Below are 13,612 nucleotides of genomic sequence, written 5' to 3' on the forward strand. Positions count from 1 at the left end.
TTTGATTAATGAGATAAATTCTAATAAATATAAAACCTTTCTGGGGCATGGTTTTTCAACAAATTTAATTGATTCTATTAGCTTTAAGGGCGTAAAATTCACAGCATTGTTCGAGCTGTGCGAAAATAGCAAAAAAGTGCTAAAAACCGAATTTGGCGAAGGAACTTTAGAGGCTCATAAAATACGAACGGCAATCAATCTAGCAGAATCCAGAAATTACTTTTCTCCTTTCATCAAGTACTTTCGTATTTCACTGTGTAATGGACTCAATATTAGTGGCATACTAACTCTGTACGCAGTGTTACCGTTGGAAATTTGGAAAAAGTAGCTTTTTTAAAAAAAGGTCGCACAAAAAAGTTGCATATCGAAAAAAGTCTCTCGTATTTCTGAAGCCTTTTTAAAATCTCTTTATTACTCTCACTTTATTAAAACATTCCATAAAACAACAAAATATGCTTTGCCAGCTTATTGCAACATAAACTTGTCTAAAATTTTGTTCCGGAGTATTTTTTCCATGTGTGTTGATTCACTTTTATCAACGGATCGTTTTGAAATGACCACGGCGTTCATGACTTTTTTCTGTTCAGATTCTGATAAAGCTCCCATAAACATGTACATGTAATTTTCTTATATATAAAAATACGCTTTATCTCCCAACCCTACTTCATTGATACCCAACAAAAGCGTTGAAATTTTCGTGGTTACTTTTTTAAAATAGCTTAATTTAAAACAGACAATTTAACATCATTTACACGAACTTTCTTTCTCGCTTTCTCATTCGATCTAACTACCTATACTTGATATAAGTGAATGGATCATTAAATTCATTTATAAAATCAGCCAACTTAAGATTTGGGCAGATAAATAAAGTACCCAGCAAACAAAGTGCTTTCAAAAAAGTACTCCCTTTTTGGATGCTTTGCATTGCTTTAGAAGTTGTGCCCTGAATTTGAATGATGAATGATATAAAAAGCGAAAAAAAAATTTCAACCAATTTCACTTTTTTCCACCATAATTTTTATTACACCGTTATTTTCCTATTATCCAAATTTTACAATTTGAAAAACTTTTTCGCTCCGACTAGGTGTTGAATCTGGGTATGTTGGCACCACAACAGGACGCCTTAACACACTCAGCCACACACAAAAATTTTTTTTCTGATTCAATCACGAAATTAATTGATCCAATTAATTTTTTAATTGAAATGTCTTCAATCACAGAAATGATAGTATCAATTAAAAAATTAATTGACAGTCAATTAAAAAATTAATTGATCCAATTAAAAATTTAATTGATACTATTAATTTGTGTGATTGATTTTTATTTCAATTAAAAAATTTGTAGATTCAATTAAATTTTTAATTGAATATTTTTTAAAACTCAATTAAAATTTTAATTGGAAAAATTTTCCTGAAATTTTTTTCTGTGCACAAACGCCATTGAACACAAAGCGACGAAACGTCAATTCAAGGCATAACATTCTGACTGCTTCTCGAGATGTTCTTTATTAGTATGAACGAAAAAATAAGAAACACAGGTTCAAATCTTACCAGCGGCCATTTTTGTTTATCAAATATTTTTCTAAAAAATTCTTTTTTATGTTATACCTCGTTTTTATTTTATTTTCGGCATATATTTCCGTGAAATTGCCAATTTTTTGTTCCCGCTTTCCCGGGAATGAAGTGTTGGAATTCCCGGGAAATTTTCTTTACAATATTTTATGCATAATAGAGGGTTTTATATGGCAAATGAGAGTTGAAATCTAGTTAGAGTGGATTTTGGAAGCGTAATGTGAATAACTATGGTACCAAGTCGTAGTAGTTGCCTTGTGGAGCATACATAGTCGTGGGTTCTAATCCAGAATCCAACGGGCTCCCAATTGTCAAAAAGAAGTTTGCACTTCCTAATTTATGATTGTCATATTTCTGTAAACCGACATTCCGATAGACTGGTAGACTGAGTAAACCTTTAAAAACAACGGGACATTTTACCTTAAATTTCATAATTATTGCAAGGATATTTTTTATGAAATAAGAAAATTCCAACCTTTTTTAATATAGTTACTTTAATTTCAAATTTATACCAATACACATTAGGCTTGAAATATTTTAAAATTGGGGTTTAAAGCCCTTATTTATAGGGCATACGACAACTGAAATCTAGTTAAAGTGGATTTTGGAAGTGTAATGTGAATGTCGTATTGCATGGTAGTGTTTCCCTTTTGGGAATATTGGCTGAACATGTGCATTTATTGACCCCGTTTAACGATGGTGAAATCGAAATAAGTTTCTTTCATTTCCAAACAGTTTTTTAGTGTTACAAAAAATCCCACTATATTAATAGTGTTCTTCCGAAAATTATACCGAAAGAGACTGCCTTAACCATTGTCAAAACGTTTTGTATTACAAAATATTTCGTATTTTAGTATGATTTATGGCTAATGTAAGAGAACAACATAATATATATTGTTACACACAAAAAATTTTTTCTCTGATTCAATCACCAAATTAATTGATCCAATTAATTTTTTAATTGAAATGTCTTCAATCACGAAAATGATAGTATCAATCACAGTTTTAATTGGGCATAGAAAAAATTCTTGATTAAAAAATTAATTGATTTTTTCAGCAAAATTCAATTAATTTTTTAATTGATTCAATTAAAAATTTAATTGATGTTGATTGCAAAACGCAATTAATTTATTAATTAAAAAAGGTAACTATTTTTAATTACTTAGTTAGATTGGCTTAGAGTTTTTATTTGGATTAACAAATGATTGTTTGAAATACATTTTTAATTAAAAAAGTAAAAAAAATCAGCACTTTTTTTAACTGAATTAGTCTTCCGAATTTGATTAAAAAGCCTTATAACCGTAGCTTTAGGCTATTTCTAATTTTTTCAAATGTCTAAATGTATTCCACATCAAAGCAGGTTTCCCTTTTACCGGGATCCCGGGAAATTCGAAAAAAATTCCCGCTTTCCCGGGAATGCAAAAAGTCCGGGAAAAAGAAAACCCTATTTGCAAATCAACACGTTATATATCAAATAATTTAGAGATTTTATTTATAATTTCAGAAAGAAAAACGACAATAAATTACAAAATGGAAATGAGAAGTGCCTATAACATAAACACGTAATGAAAGGATGGCCGAATAGCCACATATACTCACCTGACAAAATGTTGTTGAAACGTGCACAAATACTTTTAGATTTTGTAGTTCCGATGCTAAATTTAGTACTTTTAGTGTACCGATCACATTCATTTGAACCATAGGACGCAAAGGTTGATCAAAGCGTACGTTGGCAGCGCAATGGAATATCACGTCCACATTTCTTACCAGACAATCTCTATCTCTGACGCTGATGCCAAGATTATCTTCCAAAACATCACCAGCAATAACATGAATTTTTTTTGGTGTATCGGGTTGGCATTCCAAAATCCTTTGGAAAATCTGCAAAAGTTTATAAATAGTAATATTATCATTATTTACACAAAGTTTCTCGAATGATATATATTAACTGGATGACGCCGGTCCACGTTACTGGTGTCAAATTTGTCTTTTATTTTAAACTGCCTCTCGATAAAAATCAAAAAGTATTTTGGATCCCCAACTTTTGATCCGGAAGTAATGCAAACTTGGATCATTTCCAATGAATTTTACATGGGAAGTACATCGTTTTCGGATCCTTTGCTTTAGAAGTTGTGCCATGGGAGTTCATTTGAATAAAAAAATGAAAAAGAAAAAAACTAAAAACGATTGTTTTTACCAATTTACTTTTTATTTTTAGCAATAGTTTGTAATTACACTTTAATATTCTAATTATCTAGTTTTTACAATTTGAAAAACTGTTTCGCTCCAATCGGAGGTTGAACCTGAGTTTGTCGGCACCATAACAGAACGCCTTACCAAACTCATTGAACACGAAGCGTCGAAACGTCAATTCAAATGTTTGTGCTACGAACAAAGCATAACATTCTAATTAATTATTTATTAGTTTGGATGAAAAAGTAAAGATAGATAAGTATTGAAGTGTATGATAGATTTCGATTAATTTTGTCGAAAACAAAATCTCTTGAATTTTGACTTTCAGTTAGAAATGGGGTTAGCAGTGACGTGGGTTTCCCCGTCAACATTTTTTGCATTTGACGCCGCTTCTGAGAATCCCCATCACGTTGAAAACAGTCGTATACGATATCCAAAACTCCTCGCAAAAGCGCCGTCACACATCTACCATAATTTTTTGCATTAATGAAAGGATGTTGAGTTACAAGTAGCAAGTTACATGTTTCAGTTAGGGTTGCCAGATTCAAATGGCCTATAGTCTGGAATTTTGGATAAAGTTGGCTGGACTTAAAAAAAATCTGGATTTCGAATTTGGATACCCAATAAAACTATTTATTAAAATATGTAAATAAATAATAAAAACACAACAAAACTTTTATAATTCATTCATTTCATAAACATAAATAAAATAAAGTAAATTTAATTAAATTAAAAAAATGAGAACATATTTTTAATTCAACCTTTTCTTACAAACTAAATTTACAGAAAAAGGCAAAATAGCTTTAATTCAGTTCTTATAGATAGTACATATGGCACCTATTAAACAAAAGGGTAGTAACTCTAAATTCTTTATTTTTCAGTAGAGACAAAAAATATAATAAAAAAGTATTAACTCTGAAGACAAGAAAATGAAAGAATAGTACAAAATGGGACAATTTTACAGTGTGTATCTTTTTTTAATGAAACGTGAAAATTTCAAAATTTTGAGTTACTACGCTCTCTCTCGAGTGCTGGTTAAAAGTAATTAACACTCAAAAAGCACCTTATTAAGGCCGGTACTATGTTCATTCTTGCGAAAAAATTTTATAGAAACCATTATGTCGCACATAGAAAGCTATGTTTATTTAGGTAACAGGGAGCGCTATTTATTAGTGAGCGATATGGAATTAAGTTGGTGGTTGCTGCTTGCTTTTACAAAATTAACATTTTATTTTACCTTGGGCAATTGATCTGCTACTCCTTTGATCCTTTGTATATGTTCGGAACAAAAATATGATCCGTGTTTGCGTTATAAACCCACACAAATAGTTTTTATAAATAAATTATTTCTTAATTCACATTGCAGATGGCGCATTGTTATAAACGTCAGTTTTCAACTCGAAAAAAACATAGTACCACAAATGGAAAAATTTCGCAAGTTTTTCGCATTTTTTGGTTTTGTATGGAGTTTCAACGCGAAAACCGAACAGAGTACCGGCCTTTAGGAATGAAAAAGACAAATAACTAAACGTATAGTCTTTTCGATTGAAATATTATTTCAAAAGTATATTTAGCTGAACATATTATTGAATAGCTTGTAGTTGGGCATGACATAGAAAATCTGGAAAGTCCAGCCCATTCCAGTCCATCTGGCAACCCTATACGAGTCTGTGGTAGCGATGAAGATGAAATGGGACTTTGAAATGCTGGCAGGGCATAATTTGACAAGTCTCGATATATTCGTCTTCATATATTTTTATACCCTCCACCATAGGATGGGGGGTATATATTGACGTTGTCATTCCGATTGTAACACATCGAAATATTGCTCTAAGACCCCATAAAGTATATATATTCTGAGTCGTGTTCGTCCGTCTGTTGAAATCACGCTAACTTCCTAACGAAGTTCCTAACGGAACTTTGAAATGCTGGCAGGTCATAATTTGACAAGTCTCGATATATTCGTCTTCATATATTTTTATACCCTCCACCATAGGATGGGGGGTATATATTGACTTTGTCATTCCGATTGTAACACATCGAAATATTGCTCTAAGACCCCATAAAGTATATATATTCTGGGTCGTGTTCGTCCGTCTGTTGAAATCACGCTAACTTCCTAACGAAACAAGCTATCGACTTGACATGCAAACATTGGTCCACATCGGTCCATAATTATATATAGCCCCCATATAAACCGATCTTCAGATTTGGCTTGCGGAGCCTCTAAGAGAAACAAATTTCATTCGATCCGGTTGAAATTTGGTACGTGGAATTGGTCCATATCGGTCCATAATTATATAGCCCTTATATAAACCGATCCCCAAATTTGACCTCCGGAGCCTCTTGGAGGAGCAAAATTCATCTGATCCAGTTGAAATTTGGTACATTTCGCTAGTGTATTGCCGATAACAACCATGCCAAAATTGGTCCGTATCGATCTATATTATATATAGCCCCCAAACAAACCGATCCCCAATCACAGAAAAATCACGATTGCCACTCGAGCCAAAAATAATCTACCAAAATTTTATTTATAATATACATTTTATGTCTTTTGGACATTTTGTCAAAATATAATTTCTATACAAAATTTTGTCAATAATTTATTTCTACAGAAAATTTTGCCAAATTTTTTTTGTATAGAAAATTTTGTCAGAATTTTATTTCTTTAGAAAATTTTGTCAAAATGTTATTTCTATTGAAAATTTATGAAGCATTTCATGGTTGGAGAGGAATATTTTGCAAAATCTTCCAAAACATCAAGAATTCTACCAAACAGTAAAAAAAACTGCCATTTTTGGTAGACTCGTATTCATAAGGGCTGTTTTCTGTTAGCACTGGGTGCAACATTTGTATGGGCTATCCAAAACATCGTTGCACTGGAATTCTATCCAGAACATCTCATCAGTGCAAGTCGCGCTGATTTTGCCAGATTGTATTTTGATAAAGTGACGCTTCTTCGATTCACAATAGCAATTTATTGTGTAGTACATTGTCATAAATAATCCAGCAGTAAATATTTATTACTAATTGGACCATTTCATACTAGAGGTATGCACGTGAGTAATATTTTACTCACGCTCATGCACACTCACGACGGAAATATCACGCACGATATTGGTTGGTAGGTCTCACGCACACCCACGAAAAGAAAACTTGTACTCACGCACGAAAATGTCGTGACTCACGAAAAATATCGTGACTCACGAAAATATCGTGACTCACGAAAAATATCGTGACTCACGAAATATGTCGTGACTAACGAATAATTTTATGAGTAATTTACCTGAGGGACGTGTCTGAAATCATGAGCACAATTAAAATCGAGAGCGTTATTAAAATCTTAACATCCTAGGTGTCACTAAAATTGCGTTTTTTCTTGGAGAGCGGGGTTATTTTCGTGAGCGTAATTCGTTACTCACACACACTCACGAAGATATTGTTTCCGTGACTCACGCTCACGCACGACATTTTGGCTTGTTAATCACGCTCAAGCACACTCACGCCGTTGACATGAGCGAGACTCACGCGTGAGTCACGACAATTTCGTGTCATTTTCATACATTAAACATGCAAGATTTCACTTCTTTTCAGCGATTGTTTTTAAAGAGCTGATGACAGTGTTCCATATTTTTGGAGATGTCCTGGATAAACGAGTACTCTGTTTTCTTTTAGTCCTTCACGGCTTAGGGTATCCAGTGCTAACAGAAAATAGCCCTATAATTGTATATAGCCCACATATAAAGCGACCCCCATATTTTAATTCTGGCTCTATGATTACAGCACAAAAGTTCATATCGGTTCATAATTATTTCTTCCCTATATATACCGGTCAAGAACTGAATATATACGTATTTAATCTACCTTTCTTTTGTCTACTATATATCCCGCATGGACTAACTTACCATTTAGAAGATGATGTTAAGAAGTTTTAAGATGTCATGCCATTAGGGATGCCAGGCGTGCTCTTTTAAAGAGCACATGTGTTCTTTTATACAAAATGTGCTCTTAAAACACGACAGGCCAAAACAGCACGCAAAAGTGCTCTATTTTTAGTTAAGTGCTCTTTTTGTGATCTTTTTATGCATCACAACGAATATTAATCCAAATCGATCCAATAAATGGTAAAAGTAAATTAAAAATACGTAAATGTCACACTAAGAGATTTTCCTAGCCGTTATTTTCTAATTAAATAGAGTTTTACTTTATATATCAGAGTCGTAAAAAGCACGCCGATGTTGCTTCTTCACTTTGTACTCTGTTCTAAATGTAAACAAATAAGGCTTTTCACGAAAACACCAAAAAATGACTTGCAAAGTATTGTAAGAAAATAAGCTTGAGTTGAAAGTGGGTTATTTATGTTTATGGTATGAACTTTTTGTTATGTTTAAATGAATTATATTTCAATAAATTGGAATTAAATGTTTTTCTTTTATTTGAAAAAGTGTGCTCTTTTTTTTCGTATGTGCTCTTTTTATAAGCTGATTGTGCTCTTTTTTCCTCTTCAAAATCTGGCATCCCTACATGCCATCGGCCGCAACCCAAGTAATTTAATTGTGGATGACCGTCTTTAGTAGAAGTTCCTATACAATGGTGGAGGGCACATAAGATTCGGCCTGGCCGAACTTACGGCCGTATATACTTGTTTTGAGATTACGATTTTCTCAACAATTTCTTAACTTGAATATTACCTTAATCCTTTGAAAACATGTTTGAAAAATTGTTGAAATTTAGTATTTTGCAAATGTTTGGGTTTATTGGGATGGTACATATTTTATTTACTACGTGTCGCCACGTGTAGTTATCGAGAACGATTAACATTGCTCACTACTCTCATCGATTAGTTGAATATTGTTATCGCGTATTCAATAAATGATGTCGATTTCTTATTATCAGTTTTGTTTTTGTTTGTTATTTGCCGGTGTTATTATTGATCTGAAATAACTCTTAGTAATCTTAGTTTCAGGCCATAGAAAAATTGGTTTTAGAATTATAAATTCATTTTATTAGCATATTGCAGTGTATAAAATAAAAAAAATGTTTAAAGTATTGAGATGTCCCACAAAATTATGTGGTAAGTATATATAAAGGGATATTGAGTAAAGTTCAAAGTCCACTTTCATTACATTAAATGTTCAACGATAGTGGATGCATTAATTGAAAATGTAAGCCAGTTGCTAGCTGTCTTTTTTTTTTTTTTGAAATTGAGATTGGCTACAGTTCAGAGTCCACTTTCATTACATTAAATGTCCATACGATAGAGATTGAAAATGAAGTCAGTCCATCACTTCGAAAACAGTCGTATAAAATATCTAGATCTCAATTTAGAACGATGCCAATGATATCCCCTTAAACCCTTAGAAAGTGCCTTTCAAGATATTCGTAAAAGAATCATTGTGGTCAAGTGAAACTAGATTGTTTACATGTTTATTCATTTGAATAAAAATATATAAATTCTTCCATTTATACATACACATCGAACATAATGATGTCTAGAAGTTGCGATTCTGCTATATTCTGCTGATGTACCAGCGTCTATCAGGCTTTTTTCTACACCAGAATACTATTAAACGTCGTCGTTTGTCGACACCTTTTCATCCTGGCCAGTACCGTGATTTAGTACTATTTTTCTGTCGCATAGGAACCGTTACAGTACTATTACTTTGAAAGCGTAATTAAACTAAACAAATATTATTATTATTTTTAAAGTTGTGAACTTGCGTCTAGTACCATAAAGGGTGCAATGTTATTCAAAAGCAAGCTCTTTCTAATTTCCCAATGAATTTTGAGACACTGAGGAATTAGAAATTATCAACAGCCACATCGATATCGGAAGCCGATCACACCTACAAATTCATCACATCGAAATTCGTCTTCTTAAAATATAGTGAAAATACCTTATCCCGAGCAGCAACCATTTGAGACCCATGAGCAACATCCAATCGGGAAAAAGAGAAAGCAGGGTGATACCTATCCTCGGGATAAGAAACAGGATCACATCTGGACAAATCAAAATTATAAGGATCGCAATCAAAGACCAAATCAAGAATCTTCCCAAAGACATTCAAAACTCCATTGATCTGACCCAAACCACCATCGAGAAAAAGATTCAAAAAAGTCGTTACCCATACCGAACCACCAGAAGTAGTCAGTGGAGTTAACGCCTCCGTATCAGGCAAGCTAAGCCAAGACACCATAGGCAAATTAAAATCGCTCAAAACTACGATCCTGTCCGAATCACTCATTGCAGACATAATACTACTTATTGCCACAAAATGACGCTCATAGAGAGAATATTCCGAAGCAGGAGGAATATATGAGCATGTGACGAATAACCTAAATCCCAGAACATCTACCTTTACCGCAAGGAATTCGATATCATCAACATCGTCCAGAACAATTCGCTCAGAGGGGAAGGTGCCAAGGACACCAATTAGTGCTCCACCACCAATCCTACCCATACGATCCTTCCTGAACACCAAGTAACGACCACAAATAATCTCAGAATTATATAATGATGGCCTGAGCCAAGTCTCAGTCATAACCAAAACCGGAAACTCAAAAACAAAACTATCAATATACAGCCTCGACAATTTCGTATTCAGTCCTATGACATTCTGATAAACAATAGAAAAAGTACCTGAATCTTCTCGATTATTTTCTTCTGTGATATGGATCTAAATCCAAAAGCAATGACATAGTCGGTGAAAATGTTACACTCTTATTAGAATCGAAATTGCCACTTAATACATTGTAATAAAATAAATTTTAGAAAAATTGCATGAGCATCTTTAAATACCTGAATAATTAAGCGAATTATTTTGGAAATAGAAAAACCTGAGTTTTTAAAAATATGTTCCAAAACACCATATTATAATCCCAGATGGTATTGGAATTTTATTTACTCCATTATTTTATATGATCTAATTTTCTTCGAAATTCTTATTTCTTTACATGTAATAATCATTACCAAAGGACTTAAAATATGTTCTTTAACGAAACCGTTAATCACGAAGAGGAATATTGCCTGCCTATCGGCACTGCCTGAGACTCACCAAATGTTACAAAAAACTTGCCGAGATTTTGCCAATGCTGAATTAGTGCCTAATGCATCCAAATTTGATAAAGAACACTTATATCCAGAAGAACAGATTAGAAAGATGGGTGAATTAGGATTAATGGCTGTATCAGTTCCTGAAGATTTGGGTATGTATTATCTGGAATATAACGTCTATATCAATGACTTACACTAAAATGTTTATTCTTTAGGTGGTACCGGCTTAGATTATTTAGCGTATGCTATCGCTATGGAGGAAATATCACGTGGATGTGCCTCTGCTGGAGTTATTATGTCCGTTAATAACTCTTTATACTTAGGTACAAATAAAATTAGTTGCATAACATAAAATTGCTCCCTAACATAAATAGAGAACAAAAACTTGTACAGCCCTCAAGTGTTTCCATGTTTTGAATTCCGAGATCATTACGACTAGAGAATTCAATGCCGATTCTTACGTGCTTTAAGTTTTGGGAATTTTGAACCTCAAATATTATGGTTCTCAAAAAGAGATATTTTTGATTCGTCATGTAATCGATATGATATTGAGTAGGATAGCTGCTAATTTTTGATATATTCTGAATTATATCTATTTGAGTACTATCGTTTTTTAGTCTTGCCATAACTTAAATAATTACAGTCGTTCGAATTATTTTATTATAATAACTGAAACAAGTACTGAATTAAAAATACACACACACTTATTATTTTTGCCAATGCCTTGTATTGTACAAGACAAAATTCCTGTATTCTACTGTAGTTTTTGAACTGCCTATTCCTGTTTGTGGAGTATAGTTTGTGTAACAAATACCGCTAAAATGCAAACGATTTTTTTGCCAAATTGTAGTATATTAGTTATAACGACCTCATATAACGACAACAATCATTGGTTTAAAACACTAAATGTTGTTTTTATGTTTGATTATAACGTCTCTGATTATGACTACTCGTCTTTTAACGACCATAAAATACAATAAATTCGCATTTTTCTTCGCTTTGAACGCAGCTGAAGCACTAAAAAATATAACCGTTATTTTTTAAAACGAGCAAAATTGAATTGAATTAAAGAAAAATATAAGGTGCTATAGCCGTTATTAATATTACTTTAAAGTTGTTTATAGCGCTGTCCGAATATAATGACGAAATTTATCGGTCCCTTGGAGGTCGTTATAAAGATATACTGTATATTTAAAAAAACTATTCAATATATTATATTTGTCATATAATACCATGTACTTAGGTCCTATATTGGCATTTGGAAACGATAAGCAGAAAAGCGAGTACATCACTCCATATACTACTGGCGATATTGTGGGTTGTTTTGGCTTATCCGAACCAGGGAATGGCTCCGATGCGGGCGCTGCCTCCACCAATGCTGTAGATAAAGGAGATCACTATATATTAAATGGTACTAAGGCTTGGATAACAAATGGCTACGAAGCAAAAGCCGCTGTCGTATTTGCCACCACCGATAAATCACTTAAACATAAAGGCATATCAGCTTTCATTGTACCGAAAGAAACAAAAGGATTTTCTTTGGGAAAAAAGGAAGATAAATTAGGTATACGCGGCTCTTCAACATGTCAATTAATATTCGAAGATTGTATTGTACCAAAGGAGAACATATTGGGAAAGCCTGGTTATGGTTTCAAGATTGCCATGAAAACGTTAGATTCAGGTCGCATAGGCATTGCAAGCCAAGCACTTGGGATAGCACAAGCATCGCTTGAATTAGCTGTTGACTATTCCCAGAAGAGAATGGCATTTGGTAAACCAATTTCCAAATTACAAGCTATACAGGAAAAAATCGCCGATATGGCAGTAAAATTGGAATCGGCACGTTTGCTGACATGGCGCGCAGCCTGGCTTAAGGATAACGAAAAACCCTATACCAAGGAAGCAGCAATGGCAAAATTAGCAGCATCCGAAGCAGCGACTTGGTGCAGTCACCAATGCATACAAGTTTTGGGTGGTATGGGTTATGTTAGTGATATGCCTGCAGAACGTTATTATAGGGATGCTCGTATTACAGAAATTTACGAAGGCACATCCGAAATTCAACGTTTGGTTACAGCTGGAGCTATTCTAAAGGAATATGCAGCTTAAGAGGAATCTTTTTTTTATTAAGTTGTGATTACTATTAGCTAAAAAGCATTTCTTATTTTCGCTCCAATTTTAAATTGAGTATATTTAAACAATTATTTTCTTAGATATAAGTTTCTTATTTGTAAAAAAGAAAACAATGTTATACTATATAGATATATTACGCAGTCGTTAAGAGTTTAAAATATACTATTAAGCCTTAATGTTATAATTCTTTAAAAAATTATAATAAATTAATTCTAAGTCATGTAACACTTTTAACTAGTATTATTTTCCTTCTGGCGATAGTGAGGCTAAAAGCGAGAAATCGATTGCCAGTGTCTAGTGAACAACAATTCGTAAATTTTATTTATTTTAAAATTATACCCAAAGTCATTAGCGTAGCCTGGGGTCCTGGGGGTGCTATGCCCCAGCAGGTAAAATTTTCTAAAATAAACCTACATTTTTCCATAGTGGGTTAACTTTTTTCTGGGTGTAGAAAATTTTGAAATGTTATCTAAAAATGGCTTTTAAAATGCCCATTTTGTGAGCTACGTGTATACATATGTACACACTTTCAGCTTTGCATGAACAGTGTGAGCTTTTGCAAAAGTCTAGATTTTTTAAAAAGTTGAACAGGTGCAAAATGAATTCCAAATCCAACATAGAAAAAACAGAACTATAATATTTCCAAAAGTTTGATTGA

At 33.1% G+C, this 13,612-nt stretch overlaps 2 protein-coding genes across 4 annotated transcripts in view; one reads left to right on the top strand and one right to left on the bottom strand.

Moving 5' to 3' along the window:
* LOC142221273 (fatty acyl-CoA reductase 1) overlaps positions 1-13,612 on the bottom strand; it is a 90,123-nt gene that overhangs the window by 29,513 nt on the left and 46,998 nt on the right. The window contains exon 3 of the mRNA XM_075290929.1: positions 3,171-3,452. Coding sequence (XP_075147044.1) covers positions 3,171-3,452 — 282 coding nt within the window. The remainder of the gene's footprint in view (positions 1-3,170; positions 3,453-13,612) is intronic.
* On the top strand, positions 8,657-13,179 carry LOC142221275 (short-chain specific acyl-CoA dehydrogenase, mitochondrial-like). Of its 3 annotated transcripts, none has more exons than XM_075290933.1 (4): positions 8,657-8,841; positions 10,743-10,973; positions 11,037-11,144; positions 12,065-13,179. In XM_075290933.1, exons 1-4 carry the CDS (start codon positions 8,805-8,807, stop codon positions 12,928-12,930), a joined length of 1,242 nt encoding a protein of 413 aa, XP_075147048.1. In that variant the 5' UTR covers positions 8,657-8,804; the 3' UTR covers positions 12,931-13,179. The 3 variants fall into 3 exon arrangements, with proteins under 3 accessions (XP_075147048.1, XP_075147049.1, XP_075147050.1); XM_075290934.1 differs by lacking the exon at positions 8,657-8,841 and adding an exon at positions 9,307-9,438; XM_075290935.1 differs by lacking the exon at positions 8,657-8,841 and adding an exon at positions 10,631-10,653.

Source organism: Haematobia irritans, chromosome 1, assembly GCF_050003625.1.
Source record: "Haematobia irritans isolate KBUSLIRL chromosome 1, ASM5000362v1, whole genome shotgun sequence".
Taxonomy (NCBI): domain Eukaryota; kingdom Metazoa; phylum Arthropoda; class Insecta; order Diptera; family Muscidae; genus Haematobia; species Haematobia irritans.